At 53.5% G+C, this 21,779-nt stretch overlaps 2 protein-coding genes across 2 annotated transcripts; both read left to right on the top strand.

The window, feature by feature from the left end:
• The first annotated feature begins 1,278 nt into the window (after positions 1–1,278).
• On the top strand, positions 1,279–8,028 carry LOC138062125 (uncharacterized). Its single transcript, XM_068918385.1, has 2 exons — positions 1,279–1,451; positions 6,333–8,028. Exon 2 carries the CDS (start codon positions 6,399–6,401, stop codon positions 7,779–7,781), a length of 1,383 nt encoding a protein of 460 aa, XP_068774486.1. The 5' UTR covers positions 1,279–1,451; positions 6,333–6,398; the 3' UTR covers positions 7,782–8,028.
• Positions 8,029–14,199: 6,171 nt separating this feature from the next.
• On the top strand, positions 14,200–20,890 carry LOC138062123 (uncharacterized). The gene is made up of 2 exons (XM_068918382.1): positions 14,200–14,371; positions 19,253–20,890. Exon 2 carries the CDS (start codon positions 19,319–19,321, stop codon positions 20,699–20,701), a length of 1,383 nt encoding a protein of 460 aa, XP_068774483.1. The 5' UTR covers positions 14,200–14,371; positions 19,253–19,318; the 3' UTR covers positions 20,702–20,890.
• Positions 20,891–21,779: the final 889 nt, after the last annotated feature.

The raw sequence follows: 21,779 nt of genomic DNA, 5'->3' as shown, positions 1-21,779 counted from the left end.
ACGCCTGCCTAACATGCACAGGCCCACACGGGGAGCACCATTGCCTCCACCCTTTTGGTCCTGACATCCACACGGCCCTCCTACAATCAATCCCGTCCACCTTTTCCTCACCTCCTACAACTCACCACTGCCCTCCTCACACTTTCTGACTGGAGCAGACACTCTCCTCCAACGCCTGCCTACCATGCACAGGCCCACTCGGGGAGCACCGTGCCCTCCACCCTTTTGGCCCTGACATCCACACGGCTCTTCTACAATCACTCCGGTCCACCTTCCCCTCACCTCCTACAACCTACGACTGCCCTCCTCACACTTTCGGACTGGAGCAGCCACTCTCCTCCAACACCTGCCTAACATGCACAGGCCCACTTGGGGAGCACCATTGCCTCCACCCTTTTGGCCCTGACATCCACACGGCTCTCCCACAACCACTCCTGTCCTCCTCTCCCTCACCTACTCCAAATTACCTCTGTCCTCCTCACACTTGCCCACCACCACTCCCACCCACCTCCAACCCCTTCTGCACCACTCAAACCAGCCACCAGGTGGTGCAATGCGTCAAACCGTGGCACCCTCCATATGCCTAGGCCACACTCACAACATGTGCCTAGCTCCTTCTCCTCCCTTCCTGCAAGTTATGATTGCCCCCCTCACACTTTCTGACCGGAGCAGCCACTCTCCTCCAACGCCTGCCTAACATGTGCAGGCCCACATGGGGAGCACCATTGCCTCCACCCTTTTGGCCCTGGCATCCACACGGCTTTCACACCACCACTCCCGCCCTCCTTTCCCTATCCCAGTCCAGCTTACAACTGCCCTCCTCACACTTGCCCACTAGAGCAGCCACTCTCCTCCAAAGCCTGCCGAACATGTGCAGGCCCACACGGGGAGCACCATTGCTGTGGAAGGTATTTTGGGAAGTCGGCTACGTGATGAGAGACATGAAGACACGGCTGCAAGAACTGCTTGGATGTAACTGTGTGTCAGGAGGCAATGTGAAATGCGCCTGGGTCGCGTGGATTTGGGGAAGTGTCTGGTTGAGCGGATGTGGGGTTGAGGCTAGGTTTTGTATCAGCAAAAATGCCGGTACGAACAGGCTGACAGCATCTGGCTGTCAGGCATGATAAGTAACTAATGTTAGCAACCTATAAGGAGCTTGGCTGTTGCAATATGTATGAGCTAATTAACTCTATTATATAAGTCATGAAAATGTGCAAATAAACTGAGGCTTGTGATCATCATCGGATGAGCATGTCTCCCGTTGCTTCTGACAAATGGTGACCCCGACGTGATCCACGGCGGAGCAACGAGGTGGGCAGGTCCTTTGCAGCGAGGACAGCTAAAACACAGCGAAGAAAACTGTGTCGAGCCCCGGGCGTTCGCATCGGCGTACCCGGCTGATACGCGCTGCCGAGACCTTGGAGAGCTGCAACAGCGCTGACGTGAATCAGGTATGCAGAGGCAAGCAGCGTATAACCTTTTTACCAGCTTCCTGCAAAAAAGGCAAGTTAAGGGGCTGGACCTCCAAAAAGAGCTTCCTGGCTTACTGGCCTACGGACACTCCCAGGGCTGTTTTCTGAATCCTCATACAGTCCATGAGTTGTCCGAGTGGCGTAAGCTGGGTGATAAGCTCTGGGAGGCTGCGATTGATGGAGATAAGTTGGCCAAAAAGTTGGGTAAAACCTGGAGGGCCGTCCATAATGAGTTGCTGCAATACCAGGCTGAGCAGCGGGCGGCAGAGCAGGCCTCTGCCGCACATGAAAAAAATAAGACTTATGGCACGGACTGGCCACGAGATATTCCCCTACCCCCGAGTACGTCTACTGTCTATTTGCCCCCCCCCTCCCCTCCTCCTCCCCCTCCTTCTCCTCCTCCTGGCGAGTCGGCTCCTGCGGGCTCGGCCCCTGACAAGAATGCGGCTTCGCCCCCCCCTTCCCCGGAGCCGCCCCCGGGGGCGGAAGCCGACTTGGCTGATGCCATGGCTAAGGACCATCGGGAGGCCTGGGCTGCGCTCGCCAGGGAGAGTCTGGAACGGGGGGACGCGGATGTGCTGCAGGCAGCGGAGCAGCTTGCCTGCCCCGTCGCCTTCCAGGTGGTTCCGGGGGGCAGCGTGCAGGCAGTGATAACCGCCCTAGATTGGAAACTTTTGTCGCAATTGCGGGCGACTGTCAGTCAGTTTGGGGCCCATAGTGAACCAGTGAGGCAAATGCTTGACTACCTTTGGAGCACGCAGATACTTCTGCCCGCGGATTGCAGAGGGATAATTCGGTTGATTTTTACTCAGCCTCAACAATTGTTGTTTAATGCCCATTGGCAGAGCTTGGTTCACGAGTCGGTGGCTTGCCAAGACAGCCGGGCGACCCCTTACACGGCGTGACGGTGGAGGAACTTATGGGCATCGGCCCATTCCTCCGCACCGAGGCGCAGGTCCTGCTGGGCCCCGATAAGTTAATGGAGGCGATGCAGTTGGTGCGCCGTGCCATTGATCGTGTTAAGGAGCCCGGTGGTGTACCAGTGTACATGGGCATTAAACAAGGTAGAGATGAGACGTTTGGAGCCTTTATCGATAAGGCTGCAGCAGCTATAGAGAGAGCTGGGGTTCCTGAGTACATGCGGGGCGCCTTGCTGAAGCAGTGCGCCCTACAAAATTGTAATACTACTACTCGTAACATTCTGAGCACCCTCAGTGCCAATTGGACGATTGAGGAGGCATTGGAAAGGTTGGCCCAGGTACCTATTGGACCCCAGGCCCTGGTACTGGAGGCCATTAAGCAACTAGGTGTCGGGTTACAGGAACAGGCTAGGACGTCTCAGACGCAGGTCTTAGCAGCTCTTGCACCTCTCCAAGCGTCAGTGGCCACCCGGCAGAATGTGGGGCGAAGTTTCCCCCGAGTGAAATGCTACCGCTGCGGGCTCCCGGGTCATGTCCGGAAGGAATGTACCGCGTCTGGTGTCTGGTGTGCTAGATGTCGTTCAGACAGCCACAACATTGGTGCTTGCCGTCGCCGTTCGGGAAACTTCAGTGGGAGCGCGAGTCGGAGCAGCCGCGCACAGACACAAGTAGCTGTTACACAACTTCCCAGCTCAGACCAGCAACGAGAGGGAGTCTCGGACTTGACCTGGCATCCGCTGTAGACGTTAGCCTCCTGACCACTCAGCCCCATCGCATTCCTACTGGGGTGTACGGTCCTGTCATGATTCAAAACAAGTCTGTGGGGGCATTGTTGCTCGGCCGATCATCAGCATCAATGTTGGGACTCTTTGTTCTACCTGGCGTCATTGACGCTGATTATACCGGAGAAATAATGATAATGCTGCACACTCCTTTTCCACCCATACGGATAACCAAAGGACAACGTATTGCTCAATTAATCCCGTTGGAACAACTTACAAAGGAAATACCCTCGCTAGCCAACAAGGACCGGGGGGGACAAGGATTCGGTTCCTCCGGGGGACTGACTCTCCTGACCTTGACTCTAAATGATCGACCTAGACATAAAGTTGAACTTGCCTATAATGATCAACAAGTGACTCTTATGGCTCTTTTGGATACTGGCGCAGACTCTAGCATAATCGCCCCGTCACAGTGGCCCCAGGGATGGCCCCTGTTTCCATCAAACACTACGGTCACCGGGGTTGGGGGCATGACGTTTGCGCAACGAACACCTACATTGAAAGTAAAGCTAGAGGGGCGACAAGTTTCTGCTGTGTTTTCTGTGGTACAACTACCACCAATGGTGCAGTGCCTAATCGGCAGAGATATACTCGCTCAATTAGGGGTTGTGCTCACGAATGAACACCCTTTAGCCTTTTAGCCATTGCTTGGACTTTCCCAATTCCCATTACCTGGACTACCAACACACCGGTATGGGTTAAGCAATGGCCACTAAAACGGGAAAGTCTGTTTCATGCTCATCAATTAGTAAACGAGCAATTCCAACAAGGCCATTTACGTCTATCCACTAGTCCATGGAACTCCCCAATATTTGTCATAAAGAAGAAATCGGGCAAATATCGACTGCTACATGATTTGAGGGAAATCAACAAGCAAATGGAGCCCATGGGTGCCTTACAACCAGGGTTGCCTAACCCAGCCATGATTCCTGAACATTGCTCCCTGCTGATCATCGATTTGAAGGACTGCTTCTTTACCATCGACCTGCACCCTCAGGATCGGAAGCGATTTGCGTTCACTTTGCCCTCCCTCAACAGAGAGGGTCCAGATCAACGGTTTGAATGGACAGTGTTGCCACAGGGCATGCGTAATAGCCCTACGTTATGTCAGCTGTATGTAGCTGCGGCATTGCAGCCTCTACGTGAGCAATGGAAACATGTCGTAATATATCATTATATGGATGATATATTATTTGCCCAAGCTACTCCTTTTTCTGACAGCCAAATTGAGCATGTTCAGCAGGTGTTGCAATGCTCTAATCTGGTGATCTCTCCGGACAAGGTTCAACAAGTATCACCATGGAAGTACCTAGGTTGGGTACTTACTGATAAAACTGTTTCCCCTCAGAAGCTGCAATTACAATCACGGCTGCGGACCCTTAATGATGCGCAGAAATTTTTGGGAGACCTGCAGTGGCTGCGGCCCATAGTGGGCATCCCAAATGAATTGCTGGAGGGACTCCGCCCGCTTCTGAGGGGCACGGACCCTACGACAAAACTCAACATCACTCCGCATCAAAGAAACCTTATACAACAGATTGTAGACCGTGCGCTTGTGGGACATGTACACCGCCTTAATGCTACCGTCCCGGTTGATCTTGCTGTATGGCTGGGGCACCGATACCTAATCGGGGCTCTAGTGCAACTAAGGGGCACCGGAGAGTTGGGTATCCTCGAGTGGGTGTCCCCTGCTTTACAGCAGATTAAAACCTTAGTACAACAAGTAGAGGTTTTGGCAGATTTGATAAAATGAGGAAGGGAAAGAATCTTACAAGTTCAAGGTTGTGAGCCTTCTACGATATATCTACCCATGCGAACGAAAGACTCCTTACGATGGTATTTGCAGACTAGTGAACATTTACAAGAAGCACTGCTTGGTGCCGGTTCTGTGATTAAAACTAATAGCTTTAAGTCTCCATTATTACGATGGATCGGACAATGGAACTGGATGACATGCCCCAAGAGAGAGAGGAACCCTATAAAGGACGCTATAACAGTATATACTGACGCAGGGCGAAAATCGCGTCGGGCCGCCGTCACCTGGCAGGACAATAGTGTTTGGCAACAAACATTGCTCAATGCTACACCAGCAGATACGCTCCAAACCATGGAGTTGTCTGCTGTGGTTTGGGCACTGCTACACTTGCTAGGGCCCCTTAACATTGTCACTGACTCACTCTATGTGGCTGGTGTGGTTGAGCGCATCGAGGATGCCCTGGTTAAGGATGTCAAAAATGAATGCCTCCTTGCGCTCTTACAACAGCTAAGACGAGCGGTAAAACTTAGGGAACACCCATATTGCATTATTCATGTCCGTAGTCACAAATGGAATATTGGTCTTGGCGCGGGCAATGCCAGGGCAGACAAATTGGTCTCTCTCTCGGCAACCGCCCCCGTGGCCAAGACCACTTTGGCTAGGGAGACTCACTCCATATTTCACCAGAATGCTAAGGGTCTCTGCCGAGAGTTTGGCATAACGCATACAGAGGCTCGCGGCATAGTCCGCGCATGTCCCATCTGCAGTGACCACAATGGCGGTTGCAGCTTAGGTTTGGGGGTCAATCCCAGAGGACTCTCCTCGAATGAGTTGTGGCAAATGGATGTCACACACATCCCCACTTTTGGGCGCCTAAAATATGTGCATGTGTCTATTGACACCTATAGTAAGTTCATCTGGGCAACAGCCCAGGTGGGGGAGAGAGCCTTGCATGTTGAACGACATTTACTTGGTTGTTTTGCTGTTATGGGTGTACCGCAACAACTAAAAACAGATAATGGGCCTGCGTACACCAGTCGTAGAATTGAAAAGTTTTTAGCAACGTGGGGGGTTCGCCACATTACGGGCATTCCCCACTCCCCTACGGGGCAAGCTATCGTGGAGCGGGCACACAATACCCTGAAACAACATTTAAAGCATCACGAGGGAATCGCTGACCCACATTCTCGACTGCTGAAAACCCTTTTCGTCCTAAACCACCTATGTGTATTCGGCGAGGCGCGTCATCCGCCCGTTCTTATACACACCGGCACCGTGCCTCGAAGCCGAGATCATAATAATATCTAGGTCCGGTACAAGGATCTGCGAACCGGCTTATGGCAATTGCCTGCAAAGGTTCTGTTTTGGGGAAGGGGCTATCTTTGTGTTTCTGCCCCGACAGGTCCGTTGTGGGTACCTGCGAAGTGGACGAAACCTGCTCTCGATCCTTTCGCTACGGCAGTGTCTGATGCAGCTGACCCTCCAACAGCTAAAGGGTCCGAATAAGGGGAGAGTGCCAATATGGCTTCGCGGTTGTTGCCTTATAACACTGTGCCTTACCAGCTCTGCCTTTTACTTTGCTTCCCCTCCAAATGTGTGGCTAACATGGGCTACGAAAACGCATACCACTTCCTTCTGTCTGGCTTTAGCGTCGGCTACTGACCCTTTTCGCACATGCCTGGTGGGTATACCTGGGTTTAATGTATCCGATTTTGCTACGTTGTCCACGGGCCGATGTGATGGCCAACTTACTGATAGGGAATGTACAGCAAGACTCTTGGCAGCTCTGAACAAAACTATACCGTGGGACCCCCAGGAGATCAGGCTCCTGGGAAGCCGAATGCTAAATAGTTCGGCAAATGAGTCGGGATGCATTGAATTGGGCAACTTTAGGTGGGGTGTGGACGATCCCACGTTTTGGCTTACTCCCAGGAGCTACCCCTTTTGGAATAAAACATACATGTGCGGTCCCTATAGAACCTACGGATGGGGACCGAGAGATGTAAAGGTTTGGGCTAATGACAGTGCAAAAGCATTACCTCGTAATACCTATTTAATTTGTGGGGATCGGGCCTGGCAGGGAATCCCAAGGCATGCCCACGGGGGCCCGTGCTACCTAGGGAAATTGACCCTTTTCATGCCAAATGTTACCGTGATGTCACACCTCTTGTTCAACAAGACTCACCGTGAAAAGAGAACCCTATCTGCACTTACTCCCGACTGCAGCGATCAAGTCGAACTCTGGGTGCCCACAGCTAATTTGTTTGCCTCCATAGTCCCCGGGGTGGGTACTGCTCATGCACTCCGTACTATCAGCAAACTCGCTTGCTGGATGGTGAAACAATCCAACGTGACGACTCAGGTCCTTAGTGAATTGGCACAAGATATGGAGAACCTGCAACATCAGGTCCTCCAGAATAGAGCTGCCATTGATTTTTTGCTATTGGCACACGGCCATGGTTGTACGGAGTTCGAAGGTATGTGCTGCTTCAATCTATCCTCTAATTCTGAGTCTGTTCATAAACAGCTGCAATGGCTCAAAGATCACACCAAGGACATTAAGGTCCTCAATAACCCATTGGACAGCTGGCTCACTTCTCTTGGCATTGGCCCCTGGCTCAAAACCTTGCTCATGTACGGCATAAATGTAGGACTTATGCTGCTGCTGCTTTTGCTGATATTACCTTGCTTAGTTTCCTACCTTCGCAAGCTGTTTTTGCGCTTACTTGCCAAAGTACAGATTAACTATGCCCTACTACAAGAAAGCGGGGGACGTGTGGAAGGTATTTTGGGAAGTCGGCTACGTGATGAGAGACATGAAGACACGGCTGCAAGAACTGCTTGGATGTAACTGTGTGTCAGGAGGCAATGTGAAATGCGCCTGGGTCGCGTGGATTTGGGGAAGTGTCTGGTTGAGCGGATGTGGGGTTGAGGCTAGGTTTTGTATCAGCAAAAATGCCGGTACAAACAGGCTGACAGCATCTGGCTGTCAGGCATGATAAGTAACTAATGTTAGCAACCTATAAGGAGCTTGGCTGTTGCAATATGTATGAGCTAATTAACTCTATTATATAAGTCATGAAAATGTGCAAATAAACTGAGGCTTGTGATCATAATCGGATGAGCATGTCTGCCGTTGCTTCCGACACCAAATTACCACTGCCCTCCTTACACTTCCCCCCAACACTGCCACCCACCTCCAACCCCTTCTGCACCACTCAAAACAGCCACCAGGTGGCGCAATGCCTCAAACCCTGGCACCCTCCACATGCCTAGGCCACACTCACAACATGTGCCTAGCTCCTTCTCCTCCCTTCCTCCAACTTACCACTGCCCACCTCACACTTTCTGACCGCAGCAGCCACTCTCCTCCAATGCCTGCCTAACATGTGCAGGCCCACACGGGGAGCACCATTCCCTCCACCTTTTTGGCCCTGACATCCACACGGCTTTCACACCACCATTCCCGCCCTCCTTTCCCTATCCCAGTCCAACTTACCACTGCCCTCCTCACACTTTCTGACTGGAACAGCCACTCTCCTCCAATGCCTGCCTAACATGCACAGGCCCACACGGGGAGCACCATTGCCTCCACCCTTTTGGCCCTGACATTCCTACGGCTCTCCCACAACCACTCACGTCCTCCTTCCCCTTACCTCCTACAACTTACCACTGCCCTCCTCACACTTGCTCACTAGAGCTGCCACTCTCCTCCAACGCCTGCCTAACATGTGCAGGCCCACACGGAGAGCACCATGGCCACAACCATTTTGGTCCTTACATCCACACGGCTCTCCATCAATAACTCCCATCCGCCTTCTCCTCACCTCCTCCAACCTAAGTCAGCCCACCACACATTTTCAGACTGGAGCAGCCACTATCCTCCAACGCCTGCCTAACATGTGCAGGCCCAAACGGGGAGCACCATGGCCTCCACCCTTTTGGCCCTGACATACACACGGCTCTCACACAAGCACTCCCGCCCTCTTTTCCCTTCCCTAGTCCAACCTACGACTGCACTCCTCACACTTGCCCACTAGAGCAGCCACTGCCCTCCACACATGCCTAGAATGCACAAGCCCACACGGGGAGCACCATTGCCTCCACCCTTTTGGTCCTGACATCCACACGGATCTCCCACAACCACTCCCATCCTCCTTCCCCTCACCTCCTACAATTTACCACTGCCCTCCTCACACTTGATCACTAGAGCAGCCACTCTCCTCCAACACCTGCCTAACATGTGCAGGCCCACACGGGGAGCACCGTGGCCTCCACCCTTTTGGCCCTGACATCCACACGGCTCTCCCACAACCACTCCCGTCCTCCTTTCCTTCAACTACTCCAAATTACCACTGCCCTCCTTACACTTCCCCCCAACACTGCCACCCACCTCCAACCCCTTCTGCACCACTCAAAACAGCCACCAGGTGGCGCAATGCCTCAAACCCTGGCACCCTCCACATGCCTAGGCCACACTCACAACATGTGCCTAGCTCCTTCTCCTCCCTTCCTCCAACTTACCACTGCCCACCTCACACTTTCTGACCGCAGCAGCCACTCTCCTCCAACACCTGCCTAACATGTGCAGGCCCACACGGGGAGCACCATTCCCTCCACCTTTTTGGCCCTGACATCCACACGGCTTTCACACCACCATTCCCGCCCGCCTTTCCCTATCCCAGTCCAACTTACGACTGCCCTCCTCACACTTTCTGACTAGAACAGCCACTCTCCTCCAATGCCTGCCTAACATGCACAGGCCCACACGGGGAGCACCGTGGCCTCCACCCTTTTGGCTCTGACATCCACACGGCTCTCCCACAACCACTCCCATCCTCCTTTCCCTCACCTCCTACAACCTACGACTGCCTCCTCACACTTTCTGACTGGAGCAGCCACTGCCCTCCAACACCTGCCTCCCATGCACAAGCCCACACGGGGAGCACCATGACCTCCACCGTTTTGGCCCTGACATCCACACCGCTCTCCCACAACCACTCCCGTCCTCCTTTCCTTCAACTACTCCAAATTACCACTGCCCTCCTTACACTTCCCCCCAACACTGCCACCCACCTCCAACCCCTTCTGCACCACTCAAAACAGCCACCAGGTGGCGCAATGCCTCAAACCCTGGCACCCTCCACATGCCTAGGCCACACTCACAACATGTGCCTAGCTCCTTCTCCTCCCTTCCTCCAACTTACCACTGCCCACCTCACACTTTCTGACCGCAGCAGCCACTCTCCTCCAATGCCTGCCTAACATGTGCAGGCCCACACGGGGAGCACCATTCCCTCCACCTTTTTGGCCCTGACATCCACACGGCTTTCACACCACCATTCCCGCCCTCCTTTCCCTATCCCAGTCCAACTTACGACTGCCCTCCTCACACTTTCTGACTGGAACAGCCACTCTCCTCCAATGCCTGCCTAACATGCACAGGCCCACACGGGGAGCACCATTGCCTCCACCCTTTTGGCCCTGACATTCCTACGGCTCTCCCACAACCACTCACGTCCTCCTTCCCCTTACCTCCTACAACTTACCACTGCCCTCCTCACACTTGCTCACTAGAGCTGCCACTCTCCTCCAACGCCTGCCTAACATGTGCAGGCCCACACGGAGAGCACCATGGCCACAACCATTTTGGTCCTTACATCCACACGGCTCTCCATCAATAACTCCCATCCGCCTTCTCCTCACCTCCTCCAACCTAAGTCAGCCCACCACACATTTTCAGACTGGAGCAGCCACTATCCTCCAACGCCTACCTAACATGCACAGGCCCACACGGGGAGCACCATGGTCTCCACCCTTTTGGCCCTGACATCCACACGGCTCTCCCACAACCACTCCCGTCCTCCTTCCCATCACCTCCTACAACCTACGACTGCCCTCCTCACACTTGCCCATTAGAGCAGCCACTCTCCTACAACGCCTGCCTGATATTTGCAGGCCCACACGGGGAGCACCATGGCCTCCACCCTTTTGGTCCTGACATCCACACGGCTCTCCCACAACCACTCCCGTCCTCCTTTCCTTCAACTACTCCAAATTACCACTGCCCTCCTTACACTTGCCCACCACCACTCCCACCCACCTCCAACCCCTTCTGCACCACTCAAAACAGCCACCAGGTGGTGCAATGCCTCAAACCCTGGCACCCTCCACATGCCTAGGCCACACTCACAACATGTGCCTAGCTCCTTCTCCTCCCTTCCTCCAACTTACCACTGCCCTCCTCACACTTTCGGACTGGAACAGCCACTCTCCTCCAACGCCTGCCTAACATTCACAGGCCCACACGGGGAGCACCATGGCCTCCACCCTTTTGGCCCTGACATGCCTACGGCTCTCCCACAACCACTCCCGCCCTCCTTTCCCTACCCCAGTCCAGCTTACGACTGCCCTCCTCACACTTGCCCACTAGAACAGCCAGTCCCATCGTTAACCGTCCTAAAATGTACAGGCCGACACAGGGAGCACCATTGCCTCCACCCTTTTGGTTCTGACATCCACACGGATCTCCCACGAGCACTCCCGTCTGCCTTCCCTTCACCTCCTACAACCTACCACTGCCCTCCTCACACTTGCCCACTAGAGCAGCCACTCTCCTCCAACGCCTGCCTGATATTTGCAGGCCCACACGGGGAGCACCATGGCCTCCACCCCTTTGGTCCTGACATCCACACGGCTCTCACATAAGCACTCCCATCCCCCTTCCCCTCACCTCCTACAGTTTACAACTGCCCTGCTCACACTTTTGGCCTTGAGAATCCACTCTCCTCGAAAACCTGCCTAACATGTGCAGGCCCACACGGGGAGCACCATTGCCTCCACCCTTTTGGCTCTGACATTCCTACGGCTCTCCCACAACCACTCCCGTCCTCCTTTCCCTCACCTCCTACAACTTACCACTGCCCTCCTCACACTTGCCCCTAGAGCAGCCACTCTCCTCCAATGCCTGCCTAACATGCACAGGCCCACACGGAGAGCACCATGGCCTCCACCCTTTTGGCCCTGACATCCACACGGCTCTCCCACAACCACTCCCGTCCTCCTCTCCCTCACCTACTCCAAATTACCTCTGTCCGCCTCACACTTGCCCACCACCACTCCCACCCACCTCCAACCCCTTCTGCACCACTCAAAACAGCCACCAGGTGGCGCAATGCCTCAAACCCTGGCACCCTCCACATGCCTAGGCCACACTCACAACATGTGCCTAGCTCCTTCTCCTCCCTTCCTCCAACTTACCACTGCCCTCCTCACGCTTTCTGACCGGAGCACCCACTCTCCTCCAGCGCCTGCCTAACATGTGCAGGCCCACACGGAGAGCACCATGGCCTCCACCCCTTTGGTCCTGACATCCACACGGCTCTCACATAAGCACTCCCATCCTCCTTCCACTCACCTCCTACAACTTACAACTGCCCTCCTCACACTTTCGGACTGGAGCAGCCACTCTCCTCGAAAACCTGCCTAACATGCACAGGCCCACACGGGGAGCACCATTACCTCCACCCTTTTGGCTCTGACATCCACACGGCTCTCCCACAACCACTCCCATCCTCCTTTCCCTCACCTCCTACAACTTACCACTACCCTCCTCACACTTGCTCACTAGAGCAGCCACTCTCCTCCAACGCCTGCCTAACATGCACAGGCCCACACGGGGAGCACCACTGCCTCCACCCTTTTGGCCCTGACATGCCTACGGCTCTCCCACAACCACTCCCGCCCTCCTTTCTCTACCCTAGTCCAACTTACGACTGCCCTCCTCACACTAGCCCACTAGAGCAGCCAATCCCCTCGGACACCTTCCTAAAATGTACAGGCCGACACAGGGAGCACCATTGCCTCCACCCTTTTGGTTCTGACATCCACACGGATCTCCCACGAGCACTTCCATCCGACTTCCCCTCACCTCCTACAACTTTCCACTGCCCTCCTCACACTTGCCCACTAGAGCAGCCACTCTCCTCCAACGCCTGCCTAACATGCACAGGCCCACACGGGGAGCACCATTGCCTCCACCCTTTTGGTCCTGACATCCACACGGCCCTCCTACAATCAATCCCGTCCACCTTTTCCTCACCTCCTACAACCTACCACTGCCCTCCTCACACTTTCTGACTGGAGCAGACACTCTCCTCCAACGCCTGCCTACCATGCACAGGCCCACTCGGGGAGCACCGTGCCCTCCACCCTTTTGGCCCTGACATACACACGGCTCTCACACAAGCACTCCGGTCCACCTTCCCCTCACCTCCTACAACCTACGACTGCCCTCCTCACACTTTCGGACTGGAGCAGCCACTCTCCTCCAACACCTGCCTAACATGCACAGGCCCACTTGGGGAGCACCATTGCCTCCACCCTTTTGGCCCTGACATCCACACGGCTCTCCCACAACCACTCCTGTCCTCCTCTCCCTCACCTACTCCAAATTACCACTGCCCTCCTCACACTTGCCCACCACCACTCCCACCCACCTCCAACCCCTTCTGCACCACTCAAACCAGCCACCAGGTGGTGCAATGCGTCAAACCGTGGCACCCTCCATATGCCTAGGCCACACTCACAACATGTGCCTAGCTCCTTCTCCTCCCTTCCTGCAAGTTATGATTGCCCCCCTCACACTTTCTGACCGGAGCAGCCACTCTCCTCCAACGCCTGCCTAACATGTGCAGGCCCACATGGGGAGCACCATTGCCTCCACCCTTTTGGCCCTGGCATCCACACGGCTTTCACACCACCACTCCCGCCCTCCTTTCCCTATCCCAGTCCAGCTTACAACTGCCCTCCTCACACTTGCCCACTAGAGCAGCCACTCTCCTCCAAAGCCTGCCGAACATGTGCAGGCCCACACGGGGAGCACCATTGCTGTGGAAGGTATTTTGGGAAGTCGGCTACGTGATGAGAGACATGAAGACACGGCTGCAAGAACTGCTTGGATGTAACTGTGTGTCAGGAGGCAATGTGAAATGCGCCTGGGTCGCGTGGATTTGGGGAAGTGTCTGGTTGAGCGGATGTGGGGTTGAGGCTAGGTTTTGTATCAGCAAAAATGCCGGTACAAACAGGCTGACAGCATCTGGCTGTCAGGCATGATAAGTAACTAATGTTAGCAACCTATAAGGAGCTTGGCTGTTGCAATATGTATGAGCTAATTAACTCTATTATATAAGTCATGAAAATGTGCAAATAAACTGAGGCTTGTGATCATCATCGGATGAGCATGTCTCCCGTTGCTTCTGACAAATGGTGACCCCGACGTGATCCACGGCGGAGCAACGAGGTGGGCAGGTCCTTTGCAGCGAGGACAGCTAAAACACAGCGAAGAAAACTGTGTCGAGCCCCGGGCGTTCGCATCGGCGTACCCGGCTGATACGCGCTGCCGAGACCTTGGAGAGCTGCAACAGCGCTGACGTGAATCAGGTATGCAGAGGCAAGCAGCGTATAACCTTTTTACCAGCTTCCTGCAAAAAAGGCAAGTTAAGGGGCTGGACCTCCAAAAAGAGCTTCCTGGCTTACTGGCCTACGGACACTCCCAGGGCTGTTTTCTGAATCCTCATACAGTCCATGAGTTGTCCGAGTGGCGTAAGCTGGGTGATAAGCTCTGGGAGGCTGCGATTGATGGAGATAAGTTGGCCAAAAAGTTGGGTAAAACCTGGAGGGCCGTCCATAATGAGTTGCTGCAATACCAGGCTGAGCAGCGGGCGGCAGAGCAGGCCTCTGCCGCACATGAAAAAAATAAGACTTATGGCACGGACTGGCCACGAGATATTCCCCTACCCCCGAGTACGTCTACTGTCTATTTGCCCCCCCCCTCCCCTCCTCCTCCCCCTCCTTCTCCTCCTCCTGGCGAGTCGGCTCCTGCGGGCTCGGCCCCTGACAAGAATGCGGCTTCGCCCCCCCCTTCCCCGGAGCCGCCCCCGGGGGCGGAAGCCGACTTGGCTGATGCCATGGCTAAGGACCGTCGGGAGGCCTGGGCTGCGCTCGCCAGGGAGAGTCTGGAACGGGGGGACGCGGATGTGCTGCAGGCGGCGGAGCAGCTTGCCTGCCCCGTCGCCTTCCAGGTGGTTCCGGGGGGCAGCGTGCAGGCAGTGATAACCGCCCTAGATTGGAAACTTTTGTCGCAATTGCGGGCGACTGTCAGTCAGTTTGGGGCCCATAGTGAACCAGTGAGGCAAATGCTTGACTACATTTGGAGCACGCAGATACTTCTGCCCGCGGATTGCAGAGGGATAATTCGGCTGATTTTTACTCAGCATCAACAATTGTTGTTTAATGCCCATTGGCAGAGCTTGGTTCACGAGTTGGTGGCTTGCCAAGACAGCCGGGCGACCCCTTACACGGCGTGACGGTGGAGGAACTTATGGGCATCGGCCCATTCCTCCGCACCGAGGCGCAGGTCCTGCTGGGCCCCGATAAGTTAATGGAGGCGATGCAGTTGGTGCGCCGTGCCATTGATCGTGTTAAGGAGCCCGGTGGTGTACCAGTGTACATGGGCATTAAACAAGGTAGAGATGAGACGTTTGGAGCCTTTATCGATAAGGCTGCAGCAGCTATAGAGAGAGCTGGGGTTCCTGAGTACATGCGGGGCGCCTTGCTGAAGCAGTGCGCCCTACAAAATTGTAATACTACTACTCGTAACATTCTGAGCACCCTCAGTGCCAATTGGACGATTGAGGAGGCATTGGAAAGGTTGGCCCAGGTACCTATTGGACCCCAGGCCCTGGTACTGGAGGCCATTAAGCAACTAGGTGTCGGGTTACAGGAACAGGCTAGGACGTCTCAGACGCAGGTCTTAGCAGCTCTTGCACCTCTCCAAGCGTCAGTGGCCACCCGGCAGAATGTGGGGCGAAGTTTCCCCCGAGTGAAATGCTACCGCTGCGGGCTCCCGGGTCATGTCCGGAAGGAATGTACCGCGTCTGGTGTCTGGTGTGCTAGATGTCGTTCAGACAGCCACAACATTGGTGCTTGCCGTCGCCGTTCGGGAAACTTCAGTGGGAGCGCGAGTCGGAGCAGCCGCGCACAGACACAAGTAGCTGTTACACAACTTCCCAGCTCAGACCAGCAACGAGAGGGAGTCTCGGACTTGACCTGGCATCCGCTGTAGACGTTAGCCTCCTGACCACTCAGCCCCATCGCATTCCTACTGGGGTGTACGGTCCTGTCATGATTCAAAACAAGTCTGTGGGGGCATTGTTGCTCGGCCGATCATCAGCATCAATGTTGGGACTCTTTGTTCTACCTGGCGTCATTGACGCTGATTATACCGGAGAAATAATGATAATGCTGCACACTCCTTTTCCACCCATACGGATAACCAAAGGACAACGTATTGCTCAATTAATCCCGTTGGAACAACTTACAAAGGAAATACCCTCGCTAGCCAACAAGGACCGGGGGGGACAAGGATTCGGTTCCTCCGGGGGACTGACTCTCCTGACCTTGACTCTAAATGATCGACCTAGACATAAAGTTGAACTTGCCTATAATGATCAACAAGTGACTCTTATGGCTCTTTTGGATACTGGCGCAGACTCTAGCATAATCGCCCCGTCACAGTGGCCCCAGGGATGGCCCCTGTTTCCATCAAACACTACGGTCACCGGGGTTGGGGGCATGACGTTTGCGCAACGAACACCTACATTGAAAGTAAAGCTAGAGGGGCGACAAGTTTCTGCTGTGTTTTCTGTGGTACAACTACCACCAATGGTGCAGTGCCTAATCGGCAGAGATATACTCGCTCAATTAGGGGTTGTGCTCACGAATGAACACCCTTTAGCCTTTTAGCCATTGCTTGGACTTTCCCAATTCCCATTACCTGGACTACCAACACACCGGTATGGGTTAAGCAATGGCCACTAAAACGGGAAAGTCTGTTTCATGCTCATCAATTAGTAAACGAGCAATTCCAACAAGGCCATTTACGTCTATCCACTAGTCCATGGAACTCCCCAATATTTGTCATAAAGAAGAAATCGGGCAAATATCGACTGCTACATGATTTGAGGGAAATCAACAAGCAAATGGAGCCCATGGGTGCCTTACAACCAGGGTTGCCTAACCCAGCCATGATTCCTGAACATTGCTCCCTGCTGATCATCGATTTGAAGGACTGCTTCTTTACCATCGACCTGCACCCTCAGGATCGGAAGCGATTTGCTTTCACTTTGCCCTCCCTCAACAGAGAGGGTCCAAATCAACGGTTTGAATGGACAGTGTTGCCACAGGGCATGCGTAATAGCCCTACGTTATGTCAGCTGTATGTAGCTGCGGCATTGCAGCCTCTACGTGAGCAATGGAAACATGTCGTAATATATCATTATATGGATGATATATTATTTGCCCAAGCTACTCCTTTTTCTGACAGCCAAATTGAGCATGTTCAGCAGGTGTTGCAATGCTCTAATCTGGTGATCTCTCCGGACAAGGTTCAACAAGTATCACCATGGAAGTACCTAGGTTGGGTACTTACTGATAAAACTGTTTCCCCTCAGAAGCTGCAATTACAATCACGGCTGCGGACCCTTAATGATGCGCAGAAATTTTTGGGAGACCTGCAGTGGCTGCGGCCCATAGTGGGCATCCCAAATGAATTGCTGGAGGGACTCCGCCCGCTTCTGAGGGGCACGGACCCTACGACAAAACTCAACATCACTCCGCATCAAAGAAACCTTATACAACAGATTGTAGACCGTGCGCTTGTGGGACATGTACACCGCCTTAATGCTACCGTCCCGGTTGATCTTGCTGTATGGCTGGGGCACCGATACCTAATCGGGGCTCTAGTGCAACTAAGGGGCACCGGAGAGTTGGGTATCCTCGAGTGGGTGTCCCCTGCTTTACAGCAGATTAAAACCTTAGTACAACAAGTAGAGGTTTTGGCAGATTTGATAAAATGAGGAAGGGAAAGAATCTTACAAGTTCAAGGTTGTGAGCCTTCTACGATATATCTACCCATGCGAACGAAAGACTCCTTACGATGGTATTTGCAGACTAGTGAACATTTACAAGAAGCACTGCTTGGTGCCGGTTCCGTGATTAAAACTAATAGCTTTAAGTCTCCATTATTACGATGGATCGGACAATGGAACTGGATGACATGCCCCAAGAGAGAGAGGAACCCTATAAAGGACGCTATAACAGTATATACTGACGCAGGGCGAAAATCGCGTCGGGCCGCCGTCACCTGGCAGGACAATAGTGTTTGGCAACAAACATTGCTCAATGCTACACCAGCAGATACGCTCCAAACCATGGAGTTGTCTGCTGTGGTTTGGGCACTGCTACACTTGCTAGGGCCCCTTAACATTGTCACTGACTCACTCTATGTGGCTGGTGTGGTTGAGCGCATCGAGGATGCCCTGGTTAAGGATGTCAAAAATGAATGCCTCCTTGCGCTCTTACAACAGCTAAGACGAGCGGTAAAACTTAGGGAACACCCATATTGCATTATTCATGTCCGTAGTCACAAATGGAATATTGGTCTTGGCGCGGGCAATGCCAGGGCAGACAAATTGGTCTCTCTCTCGGCAACCGCCCCCGTGGCCAAGACCACTTTGGCTAGGGAGACTCACTCCATATTTCACCAGAATGCTAAGGGTCTCTGCCGAGAGTTTGGCATAACGCATACAGAGGCTCGCGGCATAGTCCGCGCATGTCCCATCTGCAGTGACCACAATGGCGGTTGCAGCTTAGGTTTGGGGGTCAATCCCAGAGGACTCTCCTCGAATGAGTTGTGGCAAATGGATGTCACACACATCCCCACTTTTGGGCGCCTAAAATATGTGCATGTGTCTATTGACACCTATAGTAAGTTCATCTGGGCAACAGCCCAGGTGGGGGAGAGAGCCTTGCATGTTGAACGACATTTACTTGGTTGTTTTGCTGTTATGGGTGTACCGCAACAACTAAAAACAGATAATGGGCCTGCGTACACCAGTCGTAGAATTGAAAAGTTTTTAGCAACGTGGGGGGTTCGCCACATTACGGGCATTCCCCACTCCCCTACGGGGCAAGCTATCGTGGAGCGGGCACACAATACCCTGAAACAACATTTAAAGCATCACGAGGGAATCGCTGACCCACATTCTCGACTGCTGAAAACCCTTTTCGTCCTAAACCACCTATGTGTATTCGGCGAGGCGCGTCATCCGCCCGTTCTTATACACACCGGCACCGTGCCTCGAAGCCGAGATCATAATAATATCTAGGTCCGGTACAAGGATCTGCGAACCGGCTTATGGCAATTGCCTGCAAAGGTTCTGTTTTGGGGAAGGGGCTATCTTTGTGTTTCTGCCCCGACAGGTCCGTTGTGGGTACCTGCGAAGTGGACGAAACCTGCTCTCGATCCTTTCGCTACGGCAGTGTCTGATGCAGCTGACCCTCCAACAGCTAAAGGGTCCGAATAAGGGGAGAGTGCCAATATGGCTTCGCGGTTGTTGCCTTATAACACTGTGCCTTACCAGCTCTGCCTTTTACTTTGCTTCCCCTCCAAATGTGTGGCTAACATGGGCTACGAAAACGCATACCACTTCCTTCTGTCTGGCTTTAGCGTCGGCTACTGACCCTTTTCGCACATGCCTGGTGGGTATACCTGGGTTTAATGTATCCGATTTTGCTACGTTGTCCACGGGCCGATGTGATGGCCAACTTACTGATAGGGAATGTACAGCAAGACTCTTGGCAGCTCTGAACAAAACTATACCGTGGGACCCCCAGGAGATCAGGCTCCTGGGAAGCCGAATGCTAAATAGTTCGGCAAATGAGTCGGGATGCATTGAATTGGGCAACTTTAGGTGGGGTGTGGACGATCCCACGTTTTGGCTTACTCCCAGGAGCTACCCCTTTTGGAATAAAACATACATGTGCGGTCCCTATAGAACCTACGGATGGGGACCGAGAGATGTAAAGGTTTGGGCTAATGACAGTGCAAAAGCATTACCTCGTAATACCTATTTAATTTGTGGGGATCGGGCCTGGCAGGGAATCCCAAGGCATGCCCACGGGGGCCCGTGCTACCTAGGGAAATTGACCCTTTTCATGCCAAATGTTACCGTGATGTCACACCTCTTGTTCAACAAGACTCACCGTGAAAAGAGAACCCTATCTGCACTTACTCCCGACTGCAGCGATCAAGTCGAACTCTGGGTGCCCACAGCTAATTTGTTTGCCTCCATAGTCCCCGGGGTGGGTACTGCTCATGCACTCCGTACTATCAGCAAACTCGCTTGCTGGATGGTGAAACAATCCAACGTGACGACTCAGGTCCTTAGTGAATTGGCACAAGATATGGAGAACCTGCAACATCAGGTCCTCCAGAATAGAGCTGCCATTGATTTTTTGCTATTGGCACACGGCCATGGTTGTACGGAGTTCGAAGGTATGTGCTGCTTCAATCTATCCTCTAATTCTGAGTCTGTTCATAAACAGCTGCAATGGCTCAAAGATCACACCAAGGACATTAAGGTCCTCAATAACCCATTGGACAGCTGGCTCACTTCTCTTGGCATTGGCCCCTGGCTCAAAACCTTGCTCATGTACGGCATAAATGTAGGACTTATGCTGCTGCTGCTTTTGCTGATATTACCTTGCTTAGTTTCCTACCTTCGCAAGCTGTTTTTGCGCTTACTTGCCAAAGTACAGATTAACTATGCCCTACTACAAGAAAGCGGGGGACGTGTGGAAGGTATTTTGGGAAGTCGGCTACGTGATGAGAGACATGAAGACACGGCTGCAAGAACTGCTTGGATGTAACTGTGTGTCAGGAGGCAATGTGAAATGCGCCTGGGTCGCGTGGATTTGGGGAAGTGTCTGGTTGAGCGGATGTGGGGTTGAGGCTAGGTTTTGTATCAGCAAAAATGCCGGTACAAACAGGCTGACAGCATCTGGCTGTCAGGCATGATAAGTAACTAATGTTAGCAACCTATAAGGAGCTTGGCTGTTGCAATATGTATGAGCTAATTAACTCTGTTATATAAGTCATGAAAATGTGCAAATAAACTGCGGCTTGTGATCATCATCGGATGAGCATGTCTCCCGTTGCTTCCGACACCAAATTACCACTGCCCTCCTTACACTTCCCCCCAACACTGCCACCCACCTCCAACCCCTTCTGCACCACTCAAAACAGCCACCAGGTGGCGCAATGCCTCAAACCCTGGCACCCTCCACATGCCTAGGCCACACTCACAACATGTGCCTAGCTCCTTCTCCTCCCTTCCTGCAACTTACGATTGCCCACCTCACACTTTCTGACCGCAGCAGCCACTCTCCTCCAATGCCTGCCTAACATGTGCAGGCCCACACGGGGAGCACCATTCCCTCCACCTTTTTGGCCCTGACATCCACACGGCTTTCACACCACCATTCCCGCCCACCTTTCCCTTCCCTAGTCCAACCTACGACAGCCCTCCTCGCACTTTCTGACTGCAGCAGCCACTCTCCCCCAACGCCTGCCTAACATGTACAGGCCCACACGGGGAGCACCATGGCCTCCACCCTTTTGGCCCTGACATCCACACGGCTCTCCCACAACCACTCCCATCCGCCTTCTCCTCACCTACTACAACCTACGACTGCCTCCTCACACTTTCTGACTGGAGCACCCACTCTCCTCCAGCGCCTGCCTAACATGTACAGGCCCACACGGGGAGCACCATTGCCTTCACAGTTTTGGCCCTGATATGCCTACAGCTCTCCCACAAGCACTCCCATCCACCTGCCCTTAACCTCCTACAACCTACGACTGCCTCCTCACACTTTCTGACTGGAACAGCCACTCTCCTCCAAAGCCTGCCTAACATGTACAGGCCCACACGGGGAGCACCGTGGC

Source organism: Struthio camelus, chromosome 24 (genome assembly GCF_040807025.1).
Source record: "Struthio camelus isolate bStrCam1 chromosome 24, bStrCam1.hap1, whole genome shotgun sequence".
Lineage (NCBI taxonomy): Eukaryota > Metazoa > Chordata > Aves > Struthioniformes > Struthionidae > Struthio > Struthio camelus.
This window is presented reverse-complemented; position numbering and strand designations above follow the sequence as displayed.